The following is a 23906-nucleotide window of genomic DNA, read 5'->3' as shown; positions in this document are numbered from 1 at the left end:
ATCTTCTTCCACTTCTGCTGGAAAGACTCCTCGTTTTGCTGTACAGATTCCTGCTCCCGAATCCATATAAGCAGCAAAATATTCTGCTTTGAATTTCTCGTATAACATCCCAACAGAGATGTATATTGAGAATGGACTTGTCATTAGATCATCAACCTTTGACGCCCGATTGTGATCTCCATTCCTCCTGATTTCCATGACCATGGTTTATATTTGTCAAGGAAATCTCGTCCTAAGATCAGGACATCTGCTTCTTGTCCGGCTTGGCCTTCGGTCTGGATTTCAAAACCGCCAACCTCCAGAATTCCGATGTATCGGTTGTCTCCTGGATTTGCCAAATAATACAACGAGCTACAAGGAAATTTGTTCTCCTTGTTAGTTGTATCAAATCTTGTGGAAACCTGTCTCCATCCTTCGGGACATTTAAGCTTGACTTTTATGTCCAGAACTGGGGTTTCCTGAATCGCCATTCTCTCATATGAATGAGAGAGACTCCTTGTAATAGGCCCTGAAGTTAGCCTATTTCCTTGGAATGATAGCCTTGGTGCTCCTAGTCTGAGACTTTGGGTATGGCTCAGCACCGTCTTGTCTCCAATATCGATGTCGATTTCTCCGATCTGAGGAATCTCCACTCGGTTTGGTTTGACTGCCTTGGCTACCTCCTTGAATATTTCTGGAATCTCAATGAACTCTTTTCCCAGAAATAATTCTGTGTGATGGGAATTTGATAAGGCATACGAGACTTGATAAGTCAGTGAGTATGGCCTATTCCCTTCTGTCAACAGCTCCTTCTTTTTGTAGTCCTGATAGAAGGTCAGGGCTCTGCTGAAGGATGAATCCTGTAGATTATAAGCGATCTGTGGATAGAACTCGGTTATAATCGTCTTGGCATAGAGATTGCCTGAAAAGGCTCCCAGAACTAATGCTCTAGTATCTCTGATTCTTTTATCGCAAAGTGCGACATCAATTGGTTGGTCCGTCCCTGGGGATAGGGATGATTTGATTACCAACTGAATTGCTCCAATATGAATCCATTTCATCGTACTTGCGACTTCTGGCTTCATTTTCTTAAGATCCTGCCTAATATCTTCAGCAGGAACCAGCTGGATCTCCACCTGATTACTTGTAATCTCCATCGGAAGCGCCATTTCTCGGTTTGTGACACCAAAATAGACATGATGCTTCCTTTTGGATGGAATCAAGCTATTAAAAACTCGATTCAATCTCCCATTGGAAAACCCTTGGTATGTCTGTACCTCTCCGGTTTCCTTATTGAGTTTCTTCACGAGCTTCTTCACCACTTCTTCCTGTGGAATCAGAAAATGGCTAGTAAATCCATTCTGATCCTCCTTCTGGGTGTGGTGAACCTCGTGCTCCTCTTTAGTCTGACTCGGCTCCGGTTGATCCATCGGACATCTCCGAATCTTCAGAACTAAAGATTTCCTCTTGCTCATATATACTCTCATCAGAGGATATATCTTCAAATTGATACACGGGTATCAATTTCTGGTGGTAGATAGCGTCTTCGATATCCGGTGTGGATTCGAACCTTCTTATCTTCCTTTTCTCGTTGTCTGGGCAATTGGTTGAAATATGCCCCTTTGCACCGCACGACCAGCAGTTGCAATCCTTGAAACTTTCATTGGCTTTGGCCTGAGTGCGCCTGAAAGTTTTTCTCGCCGGGATTCTCTTTTGATTTGAGAATCTGTTTCTGGATGGTCCGCTCCGTTGGCCTGTTTTGTAGGAGCGTGCCTTCTGTTTGGTCCACATGGTTCTTGGCTTCCAAGAACTCCTCCTGGACTTTCTTTCATAGGGTTGATACCTATGTTTCTTTCTGCTCTTCCGTTGATATAACAACTCAGCACCGATCTCTGTTGGAAGATCAATATTGTCGCACATCAATGGAGATTTCTTGTTGAGCTTCCTCAATCTCTTGAGATTTCTCAGGTCCGCCGCCTTTTGGCACCATTCGGACAGTTTCTTGTGAACATATGACATCCTCCTTGATGCACTATCAAGTGGATATTCTCCTGGTGACACGTACTCGTTGATGAGCATTTCCCTCCATGGACTTGGAAACTTTGTGAAAAAGAGGTCCTTGGCGGTTTGAGCATCAACAACCCCCATATGAACATATAGGGTATAAAGACGTAGAAATTCATCAAGAGCTTTTGGCTCTAGCACCACTAATCTTAGATTGTAGAGTGCCTGATGATATTTCTTGCGCTTCTCCTCTGCAGATCCCTCGAAAAAACCCATTCCCAAGAAATGGATTTTAATCTGTTTAGTAGCCTCCTTAATGATATCATAAGGTTTTGTACTAGTAAACAGTTCTTCTCTTGCTGAGATGTCGATTTTATCCCAGTATTGTTTTGCCATTCCTGCCAGACTTGCTTCGAAGATTTTGGCAAACTCCTTTTTATCGTACTCTATTGTGGTGACTACGATATTCAATGATGAAGCCCATTCATCGATCAGATCCTCCCAATCTTTGAAGCTGGCTTCGTCGATGTTGAGAATCAATCCATAAGGATGGATTGGTTCAAGTGTGGCCTTTCCTACAGGAGTATCCCGCATCTGTGGCCTCCGTCTTCTGGTTCGCTGGTAATGGCTGGCATCATCTGAAGCCCCACCCCTTTTTGACGAACTTTCTTCTTGGTGCTCGGTTTTGGGCACCTCATCTCCTTGGTTCATCTTTAGATCAACCATGTTAAGGTTAGCAAAGGATTCTGCTAACTCCTGTAGATCCTCTAATCCGATTCTGTCCAGGCTATTCATAATATTTGCCTTTCATGATTCGGATTATGTCCTTCGGTTGCAACTCCTTGGGTGCTGCATCAAATAGAGATGGATTCGTCGGGTCATTGGACCATTGTTTCCGGATTTTCCCGGAACATGGTTTTCGCCTTTCGATCTCCTCCATTCTTTTCTGGATATCACGCAAAAGGGTTAATATTTCCTCTTGTTTGAGTGATATTCTGCTCAGCTCCATTGGTAGATCGTACAGCTTGACGCCATAATATTCCACCGTCTTTTGGATCTCCCGCAAGTTAACGTTGTCGGAAGAGCTTGGCTCGATCTTTTGGTAGCCTGGAAAAGCTACACTCGCCTTGTCTTTGGGTTCCATCAGAAGTGAGACCAATGGGCATCCTCCATGTTTTGTTCAATGGTCGCTCTGGCTGCGGCCATTCTCATGAGGTGTTCGTGGTAGAACTGGATACTCGCGATAATATCGCGAATAAGCTCGATATCTCCTCCTCGTCGTAGGTTGGTTACGAGGGCTCGATTGTTCCATCTGAGGTCACTAATAAAGTGACTGATTTCTATCTCCAAATTCTGGAGAGAGTTCCTGTAGTGTACACATCTCGGACACTCGTCCGGATCCATAAACTTTAAATGGAGTCTCCTCCCACATGGGTTAATAATAAAATAAATTAAAAATTACATAATTCCTCTATAAAAACCCGCTCTGATACCATTTTAAACAAGGATCTTTTTAAACTGTTTTTTGCTTAAAAGTACGTGGCGTTGTCTCACAGTCCAGACCCAGATCACAAAGTAATCTATCGGGCACGAGGAAAGTTTCCATCCGATATACCATTTAAGCCCAATCTTATACTTGTTTTAGGTATAAATTGTCTTTTAGTCAAAAATCAAAAGTTTTAGGGGTCAAAGTACAAAGAATTTTATAATGGGGTTATTTTTGAATATTCCAAACTTTGGCCATGGGAGATTCTAGAAAAAATTGAAAGGTGATGTATTATAGGGCAAAATCTAAAGGTGGTGTTATAAACTAGAATTTGGTCATAGTTCATGTATTTAGGGGCAATAACCCCTTTCTAGAAATGCTGAAATTGCGACAATTGACGCGATAGTTAGCTCACATGCTTTTGGGGCCAAATGACTTGACCCAGCCAGCTACTCCAATAAATCCACCCAAGTCAAATATTAGGTAAAATCTGGTCCATTGAAAACGAGGACTCACCAAGTAATCAAAATATTTGAATAATTGATGACTGCATTTTATTTTTGTTTCCTTTATTTTTATATTTTCCTTGGCATTGGTTTGATTCCTACCATCTCAAACTATAAATTATAATGTACAAGATCATCATTAGGCCTTATTGATTTTGCTTTGAAGATCTCTTTGTTTAAAAGTTTTTTGGAGAATGACCAACTCAAACAACTTTAAATGAGACAAGTACTCCATGATATTTCATGTTCAACCACATAAATTGCAAAATGCAAGTACAACTTATTAGAGTTAGCTCACTTATTCCAAATGAGCCACCACCAATAATTTAATTTCTATATAATCTCTTTGTGTGTATTGGTCTAATTGGTAGAGTAATTAAAGTTTAAAGGTAAAGATTTTAATTTTAAGTATATCATCGCATGATCTTTAAAATTATTTATTTAACATAAAAAACAGAAAATATAACAATTAATATATACATGCTGTACCTAGCTAAATTAATATAAAGAATTTGTCTTCCCCTAAATTAATATATTAATATAACAATAAATTTATACATGATGTACCATATAAAATTGCATAATACTCCCTCCCCAAAAATTGTAATCCAAGGGAGATGACACAAGTTTTAAGAAAAAATGTAGTAATTGTGTTTGAGTGGAGATTGGATTCCACATTTTTTTTTTATAAATAGTGAGAGGAAATGTTTGTGGGATCAATTTTAAATAATAATAAAAAAATCATAATATGTAAGGATGTACCAATGTAGTAATAAAGTCACAATGTAGTAATATGCAAGAAGAGTATAATTTATCGTTTTGTTGGGCCGTAACAACTATTTGAGTTTCTCTAGTCTCTAATAAATAAAACTAAATAAATAAAAATATGCAAAATAAATTAATAAAGGTAGGTAGTGAAGTACATAATAAAATATATTGAGAAAAACAATATCTAAAGCGAAGCTGATTAAATATTAATATCTTCTAAAAAAAAATATTAATATAATATTTGCATATGGTGTGGAGGGGTCAGTGACATGTCACCTCATATGTCCTGCAACTTGCACGGAAGAATTGGGCATTGCTGGGAAGGGATCCACTGTCACGTGCCTCTTCCCCACACCGATTTTTTCTACACCCCCTAAACCCGATCCGGTTTACATTTCGGATCCTCATGCTGAAGCCCCTCCCAATTTTTTTCTTTTTTTATTTTAAAATATATATACATCTATTTCTAATTATAAAAGAGTTTTGTTTTATAAAAAATGATTTTCTTGTTATATTCCCTCATGTAGATTTAATTTAAGTTTAATTGTGTCATTTAAAATTATATAATTTATGAAAATGTTATTCATTATTATTATTATTATTATTATTATTATTATTATTATTATTATTATTATTATTATTATTATTATGCTTTTTGTTAATAAAAAATGCCTAAAATGTACGGAATGCCCTGCCCCAAAAAATTGTAATGTATTGAAACTAGTTTTTAATGTGTTAAAATTATAAAATCTATGAAAATGTTGTTCTTTATTATTACTACTATTATGCTTGTCTTTTAATAAAAAATACCTAAAATGTATGGAAATGCCCCATTTTTTTTGTAATGTATTAAAACTAGTTTTTAATGTATTGAAATTATATAATCTATGAAACTGTTGTTCGTTATTATTATTATTATGCTTGTCTTTTAATAAAAAAATGCCTAAAATGTACGGAATGCCCCAAAAAAATTTGCAATGTATTGAAATTATATAATCTATGAAAATGTTGTTCTTTATTATTACTCTTATGCTTGTATCTTGATTAAAAAAAATGCCTAAAATTCACATTTTTATTGAATTCAAAGTAAAAATGTTACAATTTACACGTAAAAATAAATTACAATAATCTTTAATTTACAAAATCTAATTAGTGAATTAAACAATAGGATTATATGAGTAAACTAAATACTAATTTTAAAGAATGAAGACTAATTTCTAATCCTAAAGAATAAAAGGAGGAAAATTACATCTTTGAAAATAAAATGTAAGGGAAGAAAATGAATAAATGACTTGAGCTCAATTTTAATATTAATATTTAAATTAAGTGACCTATGTATCTTAGATGAATGAAAAATCAAAGTCCACGTAGTTCTCTTACCTTAACTTATCTATTCGGCTCGGCGTGGCTTGTCCCTCCTAATCAGCAAATTTCCATCGGCGTCGAATCTTTCAAATTCAGCGACTTTATATTTGGGCTCTCGTCGGCTTGATCTCATTTGTTTTCTTGAGCTCTTAACTCAACTTTGGACTAATGTCAAGCAACATGGCGACCTCCATATTTTGTGTATCCATGTTGCTTATTATTTCGTCCAACACGTGCATGCCAATGTTAAATGCTTGCTCGATCGATACAGTGGAAGCTGAAACAACAAAGATCTCATTCGTCATGATGGAGATAATGGGAAAATCATTTTCGTGCGTAGACCACCAATTCAACACTTTGATTTGAGAACATGGTCATGTGTCTTCCAAAATAGAAATACTAGACAAATATATATCTAACTCGTTACGAGCTCGGCCCTTAGGGTAAACGAGAATGGTCTTGGAACAAAGGTGATACGGTTTGAGTGACTACTACTACTTGTTACATTTCTTGAAGAAAGTTTAATTGAGCATATTTTTCTTCATATTTATTAAAGGGTTAAAGTACAAATCCACCCCTGAAGTGGACACCCCTACAGCGTTCCGCTCCCCATACTCGACGTTGGCTCAAACAACTCTTCATAACCCATAAAAATACTACATTTAAACCCACCTGATAAACGGCCCGTTCATGCCATTTAAACCCACCTGATAAACAGCCCACTATCCACCACCACCCCCTTTCACCTTCTCCATGAGTCGAGCTTCTCCGGCAACAGGTCAGTGAGCCTGTTTATGTACAGCGATAAATTCACCAAATTCCTCAACTCCCCGAGCTCTGCCGAAAAACTAATTCTCGTTTTGTTGCGGTTCTATGTCGGAATCACAAACCACAACATAATCATCAATCAGAAAAAGAAGATACAAAATACCAGAAGTAAAAGATACACGCACTTGTATCCAATTAACACTGCAATAAACACAAAAGCCATACTCGCAGTACCTGGTAGTGGAGTTGAGAAGGCTGTGAACTTCTTACTCCCTTCCTCCATGCGAATCTGGTAAAAACCTGACTTGCAATCGAACTTTGAGAATACCCTTGCACTTCTGATGCAGTTGATAAGGTGTTCTCTGCTTGGGATGAAATATCCGTCAAACTCAAGAATATCATTAATTCCTTTGTAATTAATGACCAGTCTTGGTTTTCCTCGCTTGATCTCCCCATGATTCCTCACCAGAAATCCCGGACTGCTGTAGGGTGATCTTCCATCTTCAATAAGTTTTAAATCAAGGTGTTCCTTGATTATACTTATCATATCCTGTTGATCTTGAGGGTTCATCAGGATAGGCTTGTATCTTACGAACTCATGCTCCTTTCCAGTTTTGACTTTCAAGGTTGCTCTGAGCTGGTTCTTGTCCCACCATGCCAAAGGATCCTCGTGATAACACTTTTGGATTCTCCTTTTGACGTCGGCTATGGACACCTGTTCATCTTCCTTGATATCCTTGTGTGATATCAGGGATACTTTGAGGATTTGAATTTCCTCCTCAGAGAGATCTGGAAATCCCTCAGTTCTGCATTTGAGCAAAACTTCGCCGAATCTCCTTTGATCCTTCATTTGAGGTCTCCGGAGTCTGCCATCATCACCACGCTTGCTGCGAAATTTGATTGGCATTGCACGATGAAAAGCTCCTTGGAGCCTTTGCACAATGATTTTGTGGTCACAATTGGTTGTGAACACAAGCCTCCTGGCCTCATTGTCTTGTATAAATCTCTTGAAGCTTTGCAGAAAATTATTTCCCAATAATATATCTGCTCCGGTATCATGGAAATAAATTGGTGGAGTCTTGACCTTGTACCAAGGTGTTTGTCCTGCTCCGCCGATCAATATTTCCGTTTGCTTTACTCCCTTTGATAGGAGCAAAATCTTTTTGGAGAAATCCCTTCCTGCAATTCGAGGTAGATCTTCTTCCACTTCTGCTGGAAAGACTCCTCGTTTTGCTGTACAGATTCCTGCTCCCGAATCCATATAAGCAGCAAAATATTCTGCTTTGAATTTCTCGTATAACATCCCAACAGAGATGTATATTGAGAATGGACTTGTCATTAGATCATCAACCTTTGACGCCCGATTGTGATCTCCATTCCTCCTGATTTCCATGACCATGGTTTATATTTGTCAAGGAAATCTCGTCCTAAGATCAGGACATCTGCTTCTTGTCCGGCTTGGCCTTCGGTCTGGATTTCAAAACCGCCAACCTCCAGAATTCCGATGTATCGGTTGTCTCCTGGATTTGCCAAATAATACAACGAGCTACAAGGAAATTTGTTCTCCTTGTTAGTTGTATCAAATCTTGTGGAAACCTGTCTCCATCCTTCGGGACATTTAAGCTTGACTTTTATGTCCAGAACTGGGGTTTCCTGAATCGCCATTCTCTCATATGAATGAGAGAGACTCCTTGTAATAGGCCCTGAAGTTAGCCTATTTCCTTGGAATGATAGCCTTGGTGCTCCTAGTCTGAGACTTTGGGTATGGCTCAGCACCGTCTTGTCTCCAATATCGATGTCGATTTCTCCGATCTGAGGAATCTCCACTCGGTTTGGTTTGACTGCCTTGGCTACCTCCTTGAATATTTCTGGAATCTCAATGAACTCTTTTCCCAGAAATAATTCTGTGTGATGGGAATTTGATAAGGCATACGAGACTTGATAAGTCAGTGAGTATGGCCTATTCCCTTCTGTCAACAGCTCCTTCTTTTTGTAGTCCTGATAGAAGGTCAGGGCTCTGCTGAAGGATGAATCCTGTAGATTATAAGCGATCTGTGGATAGAACTCGGTTATAATCGTCTTGGCATAGAGATTGCCTGAAAAGGCTCCCAGAACTAATGCTCTAGTATCTCTGATTCTTTTATCGCAAAGTGCGACATCAATTGGTTGGTCCGTCCCTGGGGATAGGGATGATTTGATTACCAACTGAATTGCTCCAATATGAATCCATTTCATCGTACTTGCGACTTCTGGCTTCATTTTCTTAAGATCCTGCCTAATATCTTCAGCAGGAACCAGCTGGATCTCCACCTGATTACTTGTAATCTCCATCGGAAGCGCCATTTCTCGGTTTGTGACACCAAAATAGACATGATGCTTCCTTTTGGATGGAATCAAGCTATTAAAAACTCGATTCAATCTCCCATTGGAAAACCCTTGGTATGTCTGTACCTCTCCGGTTTCCTTATTGAGTTTCTTCACGAGCTTCTTCACCACTTCTTCCTGTGGAATCAGAAAATGGCTAGTAAATCCATTCTGATCCTCCTTCTGGGTGTGGTGAACCTCGTGCTCCTCTTTAGTCTGACTCGGCTCCGGTTGATCCATCGGACATCTCCGAATCTTCAGAACTAAAGATTTCCTCTTGCTCATATATACTCTCATCAGAGGATATATCTTCAAATTGATACACGGGTATCAATTTCTGGTGGTAGATAGCGTCTTCGATATCCGGTGTGGATTCGAACCTTCTTATCTTCCTTTTCTCGTTGTCTGGGCAATTGGTTGAAATATGCCCCTTTGCACCGCACGACCAGCAGTTGCAATCCTTGAAACTTTCATTGGCTTTGGCCTGAGTGCGCCTGAAAGTTTTTCTCGCCGGGATTCTCTTTTGATTTGAGAATCTGTTTCTGGATGGTCCGCTCCGTTGGCCTGTTTTGTAGGAGCGTGCCTTCTGTTTGGTCCACATGGTTCTTGGCTTCCAAGAACTCCTCCTGGACTTTCTTTCATAGGGTTGATACCTATGTTTCTTTCTGCTCTTCCGTTGATATAACAACTCAGCACCGATCTCTGTTGGAAGATCAATATTGTCGCACATCAATGGAGATTTCTTGTTGAGCTTCCTCAATCTCTTGAGATTTCTCAGGTCCGCCGCCTTTTGGCACCATTCGGACAGTTTCTTGTGAACATATGACATCCTCCTTGATGCACTATCAAGTGGATATTCTCCTGGTGACACGTACTCGTTGATGAGCATTTCCCTCCATGGACTTGGAAACTTTGTGAAAAAGAGGTCCTTGGCGGTTTGAGCATCAACAACCCCCATATGAACATATAGGGTATAAAGACGTAGAAATTCATCAAGAGCTTTTGGCTCTAGCACCACTAATCTTAGATTGTAGAGTGCCTGATGATATTTCTTGCGCTTCTCCTCTGCAGATCCCTCGAAAAAACCCATTCCCAAGAAATGGATTTTAATCTGTTTAGTAGCCTCCTTAATGATATCATAAGGTTTTGTACTAGTAAACAGTTCTTCTCTTGCTGAGATGTCGATTTTATCCCAGTATTGTTTTGCCATTCCTGCCAGACTTGCTTCGAAGATTTTGGCAAACTCCTTTTTATCGTACTCTATTGTGGTGACTACGATATTCAATGATGAAGCCCATTCATCGATCAGATCCTCCCAATCTTTGAAGCTGGCTTCGTCGATGTTGAGAATCAATCCATAAGGATGGATTGGTTCAAGTGTGGCCTTTCCTACAGGAGTATCCCGCATCTGTGGCCTCCGTCTTCTGGTTCGCTGGTAATGGCTGGCATCATCTGAAGCCCCACCCCTTTTTGACGAACTTTCTTCTTGGTGCTCGGTTTTGGGCACCTCATCTCCTTGGTTCATCTTTAGATCAACCATGTTAAGGTTAGCAAAGGATTCTGCTAACTCCTGTAGATCCTCTAATCCGATTCTGTCCAGGCTATTCATAATATTTGCCTTTCATGATTCGGATTATGTCCTTCGGTTGCAACTCCTTGGGTGCTGCATCAAATAGAGATGGATTCGTCGGGTCATTGGACCATTGTTTCCGGATTTTCCCGGAACATGGTTTTCGCCTTTCGATCTCCTCCATTCTTTTCTGGATATCACGCAAAAGGGTTAATATTTCCTCTTGTTTGAGTGATATTCTGCTCAGCTCCATTGGTAGATCGTACAGCTTGACGCCATAATATTCCACCGTCTTTTGGATCTCCCGCAAGTTAACGTTGTCGGAAGAGCTTGGCTCGATCTTTTGGTAGCCTGGAAAAGCTACACTCGCCTTGTCTTTGGGTTCCATCAGAAGTGAGACCAATGGGCATCCTCCATGTTTTGTTCAATGGTCGCTCTGGCTGCGGCCATTCTCATGAGGTGTTCGTGGTAGAACTGGATACTCGCGATAATATCGCGAATAAGCTCGATATCTCCTCCTCGTCGTAGGTTGGTTACGAGGGCTCGATTGTTCCATCTGAGGTCACTAATAAAGTGACTGATTTCTATCTCCAAATTCTGGAGAGAGTTCCTGTAGTGTACACATCTCGGACACTCGTCCGGATCCATAAACTTTAAATGGAGTCTCCTCCCACATGGGTTAATAATAAAATAAATTAAAAATTACATAATTCCTCTATAAAAACCCGCTCTGATACCATTTTAAACAAGGATCTTTTTAAACTGTTTTTTGCTTAAAAGTACGTGGCGTTGTCTCACAGTCCAGACCCAGATCACAAAGTAATCTATCGGGCACGAGGAAAGTTTCCATCCGATATACCATTTAAGCCCAATCTTATACTTGTTTTAGGTATAAATTGTCTTTTAGTCAAAAATCAAAAGTTTTAGGGGTCAAAGTACAAAGAATTTTATAATGGGGTTATTTTTGAATATTCCAAACTTTGGCCATGGGAGATTCTAGAAAAAATTGAAAGGTGATGTATTATAGGGCAAAATCTAAAGGTGGTGTTATAAACTAGAATTTGGTCATAGTTCATGTATTTAGGGGCAATAACCCCTTTCTAGAAATGCTGAAATTGCGACAATTGACGCGATAGTTAGCTCACATGCTTTTGGGGCCAAATGACTTGACCCAGCCAGCTACTCCAATAAATCCACCCAAGTCAAATATTAGGTAAAATCTGGTCCATTGAAAACGAGGACTCACCAAGTAATCAAAATATTTGAATAATTGATGACTGCATTTTATTTTTGTTTCCTTTATTTTTATATTTTCCTTGGCATTGGTTTGATTCCTACCATCTCAAACTATAAATTATAATGTACAAGATCATCATTAGGCCTTATTGATTTTGCTTTGAAGATCTCTTTGTTTAAAAGTTTTTTGGAGAATGACCAACTCAAACAACTTTAAATGAGACAAGTACTCCATGATATTTCATGTTCAACCACATAAATTGCAAAATGCAAGTACAACTTATTAGAGTTAGCTCACTTATTCCAAATGAGCCACCACCAATAATTTAATTTCTATATAATCTCTTTGTGTGTATTGGTCTAATTGGTAGAGTAATTAAAGTTTAAAGGTAAAGATTTTAATTTTAAGTATATCATCGCATGATCTTTAAAATTATTTATTTAACATAAAAAACAGAAAATATAACAATTAATATATACATGCTGTACCTAGCTAAATTAATATAAAGAATTTGTCTTCCCCTAAATTAATATATTAATATAACAATAAATTTATACATGATGTACCATATAAAATTGCATAATACTCCCTCCCCAAAAATTGTAATCCAAGGGAGATGACACAAGTTTTAAGAAAAAATGTAGTAATTGTGTTTGAGTGGAGATTGGATTCCACATTTTTTTTTTATAAATAGTGAGAGGAAATGTTTGTGGGATCAATTTTAAATAATAATAAAAAAATCATAATATGTAAGGATGTACCAATGTAGTAATAAAGTCACAATGTAGTAATATGCAAGAAGAGTATAATTTATCGTTTTGTTGGGCCGTAACAACTATTTGAGTTTCTCTAGTCTCTAATAAATAAAACTAAATAAATAAAAATATGCAAAATAAATTAATAAAGGTAGGTAGTGAAGTACATAATAAAATATATTGAGAAAAACAATATCTAAAGCGAAGCTGATTAAATATTAATATCTTCTAAAAAAAAATATTAATATAATATTTGCATATGGTGTGGAGGGGTCAGTGACATGTCACCTCATATGTCCTGCAACTTGCACGGAAGAATTGGGCATTGCTGGGAAGGGATCCACTGTCACGTGCCTCTTCCCCACACCGATTTTTTCTACACCCCCTAAACCCGATCCGGTTTACATTTCGGATCCTCATGCTGAAGCCCCTCCCAATTTTTTTCTTTTTTTATTTTAAAATATATATACATCTATTTCTAATTATAAAAGAGTTTTGTTTTATAAAAAATGATTTTCTTGTTATATTCCCTCATGTAGATTTAATTTAAGTTTAATTGTGTCATTTAAAATTATATAATTTATGAAAATGTTATTCATTATTATTATTATTATTATTATTATTATTATTATTATTATTATTATTATTATTATTATTATTATGCTTTTTGTTAATAAAAAATGCCTAAAATGTACGGAATGCCCTGCCCCAAAAAATTGTAATGTATTGAAACTAGTTTTTAATGTGTTAAAATTATAAAATCTATGAAAATGTTGTTCTTTATTATTACTACTATTATGCTTGTCTTTTAATAAAAAATACCTAAAATGTATGGAAATGCCCCATTTTTTTTGTAATGTATTAAAACTAGTTTTTAATGTATTGAAATTATATAATCTATGAAACTGTTGTTCGTTATTATTATTATTATGCTTGTCTTTTAATAAAAAAATGCCTAAAATGTACGGAATGCCCCAAAAAAATTTGCAATGTATTGAAATTATATAATCTATGAAAATGTTGTTCTTTATTATTACTCTTATGCTTGTATCTTGATTAAAAAAAATGCCTAAAATATACGGAATGCCTAAAAAAATATCGGGGGGCTGCTGCCCCCGAACCCCCGTAAAAGTTCAGCCCTCCCCCCCTCCCCCCAAACAAAATTTCTGGCTCCGCCACTAATTGTAAATGATATAAATTTTATTAAAATATAAATAAAATTTTAATAGAATAAGAATCCCATTTTTAATGTGAATAGACTTATATGAACCTTACTACAATAATTAGAAGTGGCAAGTTTTCTATGGACGGAACGAAAAGGAAAGTGCCAAATTTTTGTGGACGAAGAAAATATATCATATATTTCATCTATCTCTCAAATGAACATTGATATGTTTTTTTCGATTCATCTCTCAAATAAGCATCCATATTACCTTTTTCGGTAAATGTATCTCACATAACTCACTCACAACAAAAATGAAATATTTATTCTACTCATACACACACAATCAATTTCTTAAAACTCATATCATTCTCAAATGGATACTCATTTGAGGGACGAAGAGAATATCATATACTCCTTCCGTCCCATTAAAATTTATTTTTATTATTTTGACACATCATAAAAATAGTCTATTTTCATTTTATAGATACTAGTCTACCCACAGCATATTATCCTCAACATATATATACTCTCTCCGTCTCGCGAAGCTTAATCAGTATTATTCACAAAAGTTTTTTTCTTTATTTGCCTTTTTCACTTTTTCACCTGTCATTCTTAATACAATTAACTCCTTAAAATTTGTGCCGAAAAAAATTTATCATGCTTCGTGGGATAGCGGGAGTAACTTATTTATCTATTTTACCATATGATGAGCTAGCCACTTTCTTCACTCACATATAATCAATCAATTAATTAATTAATAATATTATTTTTAAGGTGATACTATTTCTTCACTAACAATACACTCAATCACTTATATTAAAATTCGGATGATTGATTCTTAGAATTATTTATTGAGGAGGAACGCGGAACGCAGTTTCATATACATAGATGGTGTAAATTGACGCTTCTGACGTTAGAATTTCTGTGTTTCAATTTGAACAAAGCAAGATAAAATAACTCTTTTGGGTACAAGATAATATATTATATGATACTCCCTCCGTCCCACGAAGCATGACACAGTTTCCTTTTTGGTCTGTCCCACGAAGCATGCCACGTTTCTAAAAATACCAAAAAATTTACCCTTTATTCACATTTTCACTTTTTCACCTACCACATTTAACACACAAAATACTAATTTCTTAATTTCCGTGCCGAAAATAACTTCATGAGACGGAGGGAGTATTTAATTGTAGTTATAAAACTTATAATCTGTACAAATTTGTTTGTTGGCACACATATATATATTAGGAGCAGGGATTAAGGGATAGTAAGATGTGTCATTAAGATCCATAATTTTATTAATTCATATTTAGCAAGCTGAATTATTCTTTGTATGATATAATTTTTTTTAATTAAAACTTGTTTATGATTAGTCAATCGATTGAATCTTGATAGTACATACAATGTTGTGTTATTTAACAAAAAATTACCCAATTTTTATACAACATGCGCGCACGGGTAAATATATGTGTCTAACAAAATATTAAGTGTCAATATTGCCCACTTGTTAAGTGTAAAATTAAAAATGTCCACTTTTTATATATAAAAACTTGATCATACGCCCACATTAAAGTGAAGAGCTGAAATTGTCCTTGGATGTTGATAACTTTGCATTAACTTTTGTGTAAAGTATTACACTTTTCTGACACAAGTACAAATATGTAAGAAAATGTAGTATGCTCTCGGAAAAGTAGGTTGCCTCCCTGGCGTCAACCTACTTAGTGAAGTTGTCGCCCGAGCAACAAACTACTTTTCCGGCTGACAAGCTACTTTTTTTTATTGAAATTTTTAATTTGCTACAAGAAAAAGTAGGTTGCCGAACGGAAAAGTAGCTTGCCACCCGGGTGCAACATGCGGGCGGTAAGCTACTTTTTCGAGCTGACTATTTTTTATCTTGCAAGTACACTGATTGAGACATGAAGGGTAATTTATGTATTTTGGACATAAAATCAAATTTTTATAATAAGTGGACATTTTTAATTTTTTACTTAACAAGTGAGCATAAAACATTTCGCCTCAAATATTAATAACATTTAACTCTTTTTTTTTCGTTCCCCTCGATCAATTATCCAATAATATATTGATGCGAGTTTGGGGTGGATTTGTTTAAATTAATACTAATTTCTAAAGATTTCGAATTATTTTCTTAATTTTCAGTGAACCCCACCAGCAGTAAAAGAAAAACATCTAGTACTAGTATATCAAACTTAATTCTGTTAGTCAGAGGGGGTTATTAATCCTTACTTAAAAGAGTAAAATCAAACTCTTTATTTATTTCTAGGCGAAAAGAGAGAAAATTAAAAAATAATAATAGAGCGATGCTAATTAATTTCTCCATGAATACATCAGCTTGTATCGATACCCTAATTTACAATTATTATTAGTTTTCATAAGTTTACCCTCATTTTTATAATGATAATTGTTATTAGTCTTAATCATGAAAAAAGGAAAAAGGTTTGATGGTAACATCGAAGACAAAAAGGAGAGCAACGTAACATGTGGAGTGTACGTGGACTGATTATTAAAATAGTTGGTCCCCAATTCTTGTGTACGAATTACGTACTCAACTAAAAACACTGTTCCATAAATACATCTTTGTTTTATTTTCCTCTTTTTTAGTGGGCAAAAATTAATCATAAATACTTCCTTTTCCTGAATTAAATATAAATTATAAATATAATATGAATGACACTTTTCTGGAAGAACTATAAAAGCTGGATCTTATGACTCTCTTTCGAAATATTTACATGCAATATCGGAGTCAAAAAAATTTCAGTAATTATAACCTAACTAATACTAGTAATGACCAAATCTAAGTTTAAAGCGAGCTGTAAGTTTAAACTTAATTTCAATGAGGAAAACTAAGAAAGAAGAATTATATATGTAGGGGTTAGGTTCAAGGGAGAATTCTATGTTGATCATTCTGAATAATTAAGTCAATAACTTTTTCGAATAAATCAAGAGACTGCATGGACAAACATATACGTACACATAAAACACATACGCCTTCTCTGAGATTTGAACCTAGGCGAAAATACATGTTTAGTAAAATTTGTTGGCGTATTCAGTAAAATCATTGGCGTATATTCGAACCGATCAGAAATTCATTCTCCATTCTCTCTATATATATTCAGTATATATTGATCTTTTCTCTATATATGCATATACATACTTATTTTTCTAAGGCTACCCTTAATATATACTAGTATTTTTTTTTCTAAAACTTCAGGGGCCAATTATGCCCCTGAAACCATCTCTCACTCCATCACTGTTTGCATGATAGTCATATGCTAGCTACGAACACATATATATATATATATATAGCATATAGCATCTTGATTTTAATTCTTCGTTGTGTCCATTCATACTTTCCTTTATGTCTCTCTTGATTTAATTATTGAATCTAATAATTTCAATAGAAATCATCCAAAGCAAGGAATACTCGGTTTTGCTTTATAATTGCCATGATTTAGTCATGTGAGTTATTTCAATAAATATATATTAATGCAATAGATTTTAAATATATATATTCATGATTAATGAATATTATGTAAAATAACAAAAAAATGCAGGGAGAAAGATGCCATGATATAGATATAAAAATAGATATATAAATAAATGATTGGTAAATATATCTCATTTATTAAGATGCCATGATATAGATATATAAATATCGTGGGCTAATTAAGCCTTGAAAACACGAAATCCTTGCAAATTTATAAAGAGTTATCAGATTATTCATGACATTGTCTATTAAAAAGAACAAATTAAAAATGAAAATTCTCTAATTTGATAGCGTCTTTCATTTCATTCGCAGATATCGTATTGTTTCTATATATCTCCATTGGGATTGTTTTCTTCCCTCACATGAGAAATATGGTACGTATTCCCTCTTTTGAGTACTGGAAGTACTTTTTTTTTTTTGTCATATTCAATTAAAGATTTCTTTCAATGCCCATAACTCTCTTGTACTTGCGACTTGTATTAATGGAATTTCCTCTTCACCTCTCCCACAAAAAAAGAAAGAAAATTCATGCAGAAGAGTTGCCATTGTCAGAGAGAGAGAGAGGAAGAGAGAAAAAAAAAACTGTGGCTGAAATAAAAAGAAGAAAATCACAACTAAATTGCTTTTATTAGTTACTCCACATTATAAGGGTGGAGGACCAGCTCAACACCTTCAATGTTATGGTCCCAATTCAATAAAGTTGGTGTTATCAATCATATATTTCACACACTACACATACACACAGACACACACAGTGTATTAGATTCTTTTCTTGTCTAATTTCTTTTTTTCCTCTTCTTCAAATTGTAAGGTGAACCTCTTCTTTTTGTTAAAATATTAATTTATTGAGCGAACCATGCAGTCCATGCAGATGGATTTATGTTAATCTATTATGTGATCAATTTAGTGAAAGAAATTTTAAGATTTAGAGTGTGACAAGAATGTATACTCGACTTTTCACTTTCACCACCAACCTCGCCTTTAAAATGGCTGGCCCAAATTTAAAACGAATTGATTTGGGTGACTATGATATGTATTATAATACTAGTATATACATACACATGCACATTGAATGTAAAATATATACTATCACTCCTTTATCATTTTTTTTTCCTGGATTATAATCTTTTGATTTTGAAAAACTGTAGCACAATTTACAAATTGTATAACCCCACAAACTGAATTAACGTCATGCATTAATTAACTAGAGGATAAATGAACTAGATTGTTCAATTAACAAATTATGCATCTATTTCCAACAGAAAGAAAATGATGTGCGGGAGACAATTAATTATTTTAGAGTTCGAGAAACGTAAGTAAAATAAGTTCGAGAAAAGTATATTACTAGATAAATTCAGAACTTAATTGAGCTCAAATGATTAAAGCTAAGTTAAGACCCACTTGATTAATAGTGTCATTTATATTTCTTATTTGAATCTCGAAATATTGATTAATTGAGCATCCTAAATCGAAAATAGTACAAGATGGAGAGGAAACTCGTGAAACCGCAAATATAATTAATATGGATGCATCTGCCCAACAGTCCCAATTTAATTTGGGTTTTTGAGTTTCGTGAATCATGTTCCTTGCCTTTTCAAATTATATTTTCTAAAAATAAAATTCTTAATTAGTAAATCCTAAATTCCTAATTAATGTATGTTCTACATCATCGGTTACTATTCTTAGTGGTCCTAGCTATACTCCTATTCCTAATTCACTGTATGAGAGGATTTCTGATATTTATTTATTTAAAACATATATACTGATCCCTCTATTTTTTAAGGGTCGTATCAAGAAATGAAATTTATCCCCAAATAAGTGTTCTCATTTAATGCATAACTTGGGCAAAATGTTAATGGCATTTTTTTTACTTTTTTAGTTTAATTTCCATGATACTTAGAGGTAAATAGAGGAAAATTATCCACTTTTTTTTGACGGCATGAGACAACTAAAAAACATGGAGGGGTATAGTATCTCCGAGGATTATCTCTATTTTACATTAGAATTATATACTTCGTCCCCAATCATTTACTACTCTATTTTACAGTAAAAAAAGTTAAATAATGTTTTGTTTATTTTTTAATATTCATAATCTGTCTAATTTATTTTAAAGTGAAATTAACTATATATTAATGCAAAGAACAATCCTAATTAATGACGTTTAATTTGAAGGATTAGCCTTGATAGATAGAAATAGTAAGACTACAATCCTTGGTTAATTGATGGATTGAAACTTTGGGATATCACAATGCCCTTGATAACTTATATCATTTGAGCTAGATTTGCTTGATTCATATTAATTAAAAATTAAAGGTAGAATTGAAACAATCCTAGCTAGTATGAAACATAAAAATACTCAATTATACACATTATAAATCATGCAATCTAATAATTAAAAGATAGATCCGTTTCCAACTCCGCCCAGAATCGCATTTTGCTCTATGTATAAAACCCATTTGCAAGCATTTGATATCCACTGTTAGAAATGGATATTAGGCTCATTCCTCCCTTAAAAGGCCTTATAAGGGAGATGGTTGTCTCACCATATAAAGTGGCTCATGCCACTATCTCCAATCCAATGTGGGACACTTCAATACACCCCCCGCACGCGCAGCGTGGACTATCCCAAACGCCATCTGTTGACAACGATATTGGGGGGGCCCATCATTGGATTGGGTTGGCTCTGATACCATGTTAGAAATGGATATTGGACCCATTCCTCCCTTAAAAGGCCTTATAAGGGAGATGGTTGAACTGATTTGAGCTAACCTAACAGCCTTCTAACTACTCTCTATTCAATATCCACAAAAAGCATAGAAATAAATCAACCAAATAATCGAAAATTAAAAAATAAATAAACAAAAATAAAAAGTGCAGCTATAGTGAAGTGGGCATTTTTGCCTATTAACACTTAACACTATATATATTGTAGCTGCTCCATTTTACATCACAGATTTGGCGCATGGTTGTCTGCATGCATATTAGCGCTCGTCGCTGCTATTTTGCGACACTGTTGGAGATGCTCTAATTACCTGCAAAATCTCCATTATACAATTAGAAACAAAATATTTTAACTCTCTAAAAATAAATTTATAGTTTAATTACGGAACAATTCAATTCAATTAACACATAATTCTTTGGATTAATTAATTGACACCATATATATTTGACAACCTCTGAGTTTTATTACGTCACCATCTTATGATTTTTAAAGCCATAAAATAAAATAATCAAGTAAATAAAATTCATTATATGACCGTAACATATTATTTACTTCTTCATATATGAATGTTTAATTCAATATACTAGTAGGATAGTGAAATTGAAATATAGGAGTAGTAATAAACAGTTTCGTGGTTATTATATTTGTAGAATAAAATAACAGCTGTCCTCTTTTTCTTTTGCCTGCCTTATATGTAGTAAATGTTTGTGAAAGGTTTGGTTATAGATTCCAAAAATTGTTGCTTCGGTAAGACTGATAGTCTAATCCTAATTCCTTAATGGGACAAACACGACTTTCATTCTTACTGTTTAAATAACGACATTAACGGAAAATAGTAGACTACTAGTGTGTACGTACGGAATTTCAGCCCGTTACGGACCGCTGACTAGTCAACTCCCTTTCTAGTTTATTTCTATATTGTATTTTCTTTTTTTCTCATATAATTGGCAAAAAAAAATCTGTGGTTGCTATTCAAGAGCATGTTATAAACTTATAAGTTTTAAAGTGGCTAAATTGTAGTAATCTGTAAATCATATCTTTTAGACGATATACAAAATATAATTGTCTAAATTATACTAGTAGTAAATCACAGTTAAGTGATGAAGTATTGAGTTGCCCTCATCGCTTCCTACTCTTTTGTAAGTTCAAATTGATTTGTTACTTAAATATTGTATAAATTTATCTAAGTGTTGATCAAATCTTAATCACTCTATGTTGTTTAAGCAGCGTTTTGAGTGTATAATCTATATATTATATGAAAACACAGTTTGTGGCAATTTAGTAAATAAAACAACATATAAATGGCAAATTTATATCTATTTTAATTAATCTATCTATATCTATATATTATATTATATGAAAACAGAGTTTTCAACAGTTAATTTTCTCAATAAAATCATCTCTCACACGTTCTCTTGCAGCAACAACTTTCTCTCTCTGTCTAACACGTTCTCTCACTCACTCGCACAACACGGTTCTCTCACAATATCTTGAAGCAAAGATAAATTCTCATAAATTAATGCGATCTTCTTCGAGTTCTCTCCATCCATTCATGCATAAAGATGTGGATGTTTTTTTATGGAGCCAGATCCGAGAGCGACAACATGGACGACACATCTGGTGGTGATGATCAAGATGCCAAATCTCCGAGGAAGAAGAGATCGACCGCTAAAATTCTTTCTCATTTCTCTTTCTATAATGTTTGGTTACATTACCAATATATGTGGATTATATTTTGAATACTGGTATAGAGAAGCATGTATAGAATGATTTTTTTGGAATAATACATGTAATTTAGAGCATATGAGTATATGTTACGATGTTACTGGGATATGATTATTATGTTATGGTTTGCATTTTTTTTCCCAATTATTATTGACATTGTTATTGATATTATCAATATAATTTTGTATCTTTCTTCTGGTATGTTATTCTAGATTTGGATATAAAGCTATAGTTTTGGAGCAAGATAAGGAGGCGGAGCAATTGGGGCAGAGGTTGGCCGTCTGCGGCAGCAACTGCCCAAAAGAGAGATTTTTTATAAAGAAAATATTGATGCGGCAGTGAAGTGGAACTCTAGAGAGACACCTTTTCCAGCACAAGGTAGAAAAAACTAAACTGTAAATTATGATAAATCTCTAATAAAGAAGTCATGAATTTTAATCGTCTAGCTGTTTAATTTTGGCTGGGTGCACATTAATCTAAAAGTCAAAGATCAGGATGGGAATAGAGTGTTTTTTATGATTAAGAGAAGCATATATATAACTAAAGAAGCGAATGAGTCTTTTATGTAACCCTCAATTAATTGATTTGAACTCAAACAATTGTTTCAGTAAATTAGTTAAAACATGTCTCTAGAAAACGAGTTGATAAGTTAAGTTAGTTTTTTATAATTTTTTGTACCTTGCAATTTATAAGTGAAGTTCCTGCAGGAACATGAGGGAATATATCTATGTTTGTCCTTTTGATTTTGTTGTTTCTCTAAAATGTTCATTGTATGATAAATGAGAACATACATTAGAAAGTGTTGTATGTAGGCACATTGTTTATGTGATGTGCCTACATGTATCTAAGCTTAGGATCTAAGCTTTCAAATGTACTGACGATCAATCCAGCTGAATTCGGTATATTGATAGAGAAGTGAAGGAAATTTTGGTAATTTGAGGAGGCTAGATTGAGCATGGGCCTTAACATGTGGGAAGAGGGGACCGGGAGCATGAATACGGTCATTCATCTCTTTGAAGCTTTTGGTGGTGCTTCTATGGATAAAGAGGAAGTGAAGAAAAAAGGTGAAGATGTAAGCTCCGGAGGCGATTATACGGAGTGGGGCGGCAATGGAAAGGGACTCGCTGCAGAAGAAGCCGGGGTTGCTGCGGTGGAGGACCTCAAAGATATGGAGAGGGAAGGCGTGGAGGTCGAGGGACATAACCACCAGGACAATGATGGATAGGGAGGATGAATTTGTCGAGCTCTACCATGGACACCATTCTGGATATAGGTAGTGGACTATTATCTTCAACTTAACTTAATTCATCTCATCCAAGCTGCTTATATATCATCTAGCTACTAATCAGGATTGCTATTGGTCAATGTTCGAGGCAACAATGGTCACAAGTTCACCTATCTTCACGTATAACTATTGGCTTTTAATTGTTAGTACTTTGCAATTTGCAGTTTGCAACACGAAAGTGATGTCAACAACAATGACCAATATTTCACCAAAGTAACTGTTATTACTTTGCAACTTGCAGGACGATTAGATGGTAGCTTTGTCTATTCTTTTTCTTTTCTTTCTTTCAAGTTATGTTATCTTCAAAATGATTTTTAGAATTTTAAAATCTAGAAATTAGATTAGAAGATGTAGAGCGATATGAAGAAGTATTTGGAAGAAGGAGCTAAGAAGAAAAGCACCATTTGGGAGAACAAGCGTAGGAGCGAAGAAGTAGAAGACCAAAGAAGAAGAAAAAAAAAAGTTGCGTTAATACTGATATGGATCCTTAAATATATTTTTATATTGTTATTGGGCTAATCAGTTTGGACCGTGAAATGAAATAATTTTATATATTTGATTTTGTGTTAATAATGAAAACTATCCATTTCAATTTGTAAGAAAAAAAATGGAGTACCTATTTTTACTATTCTATAATTTCAAGATGGAAAATAAAGGTTTTCATCAAACCAGATGAAGCTTAATAATAATAATAATAATAAT

The 23906-nt window shown here is 35.0% G+C and overlaps 1 protein-coding gene across 1 annotated transcript; it reads left to right on the top strand.

Moving 5' to 3' along the window:
* Positions 1–23016: 23016 nt before the first annotated feature.
* Positions 23017–23638, top strand: LOC131001020 (uncharacterized). The gene is made up of 2 exons (XM_057927185.1): positions 23017–23192; positions 23369–23638. Exons 1-2 carry the CDS (start codon positions 23029–23031, stop codon positions 23520–23522), a joined length of 318 nt encoding a protein of 105 aa, XP_057783168.1. The 5' UTR covers positions 23017–23028; the 3' UTR covers positions 23523–23638.
* The last annotated feature ends 268 nt before the right edge of the window (positions 23639–23906 follow it).

This window comes from Salvia miltiorrhiza, chromosome 8 (genome assembly GCF_028751815.1).
Source record: "Salvia miltiorrhiza cultivar Shanhuang (shh) chromosome 8, IMPLAD_Smil_shh, whole genome shotgun sequence".
NCBI lineage: Eukaryota > Viridiplantae > Streptophyta > Magnoliopsida > Lamiales > Lamiaceae > Salvia > Salvia miltiorrhiza.
This window is presented reverse-complemented; position numbering and strand designations above follow the sequence as displayed.

Coding starts and splice junctions, on each gene's coding strand:
- LOC131001020 (XM_057927185.1), top strand. CDS start 23,029: ATGGAAAGGGACTCGCTGCAGAAGAAGCCGGGGTTGCTGCGGTGGAGG. Junction 23,193..23,368: donor GGACACCATTCTGGATATAG/GTAGTGGACTAT, acceptor TGCAATTTGCAG/TTTGCAACACGAAAGTGATG.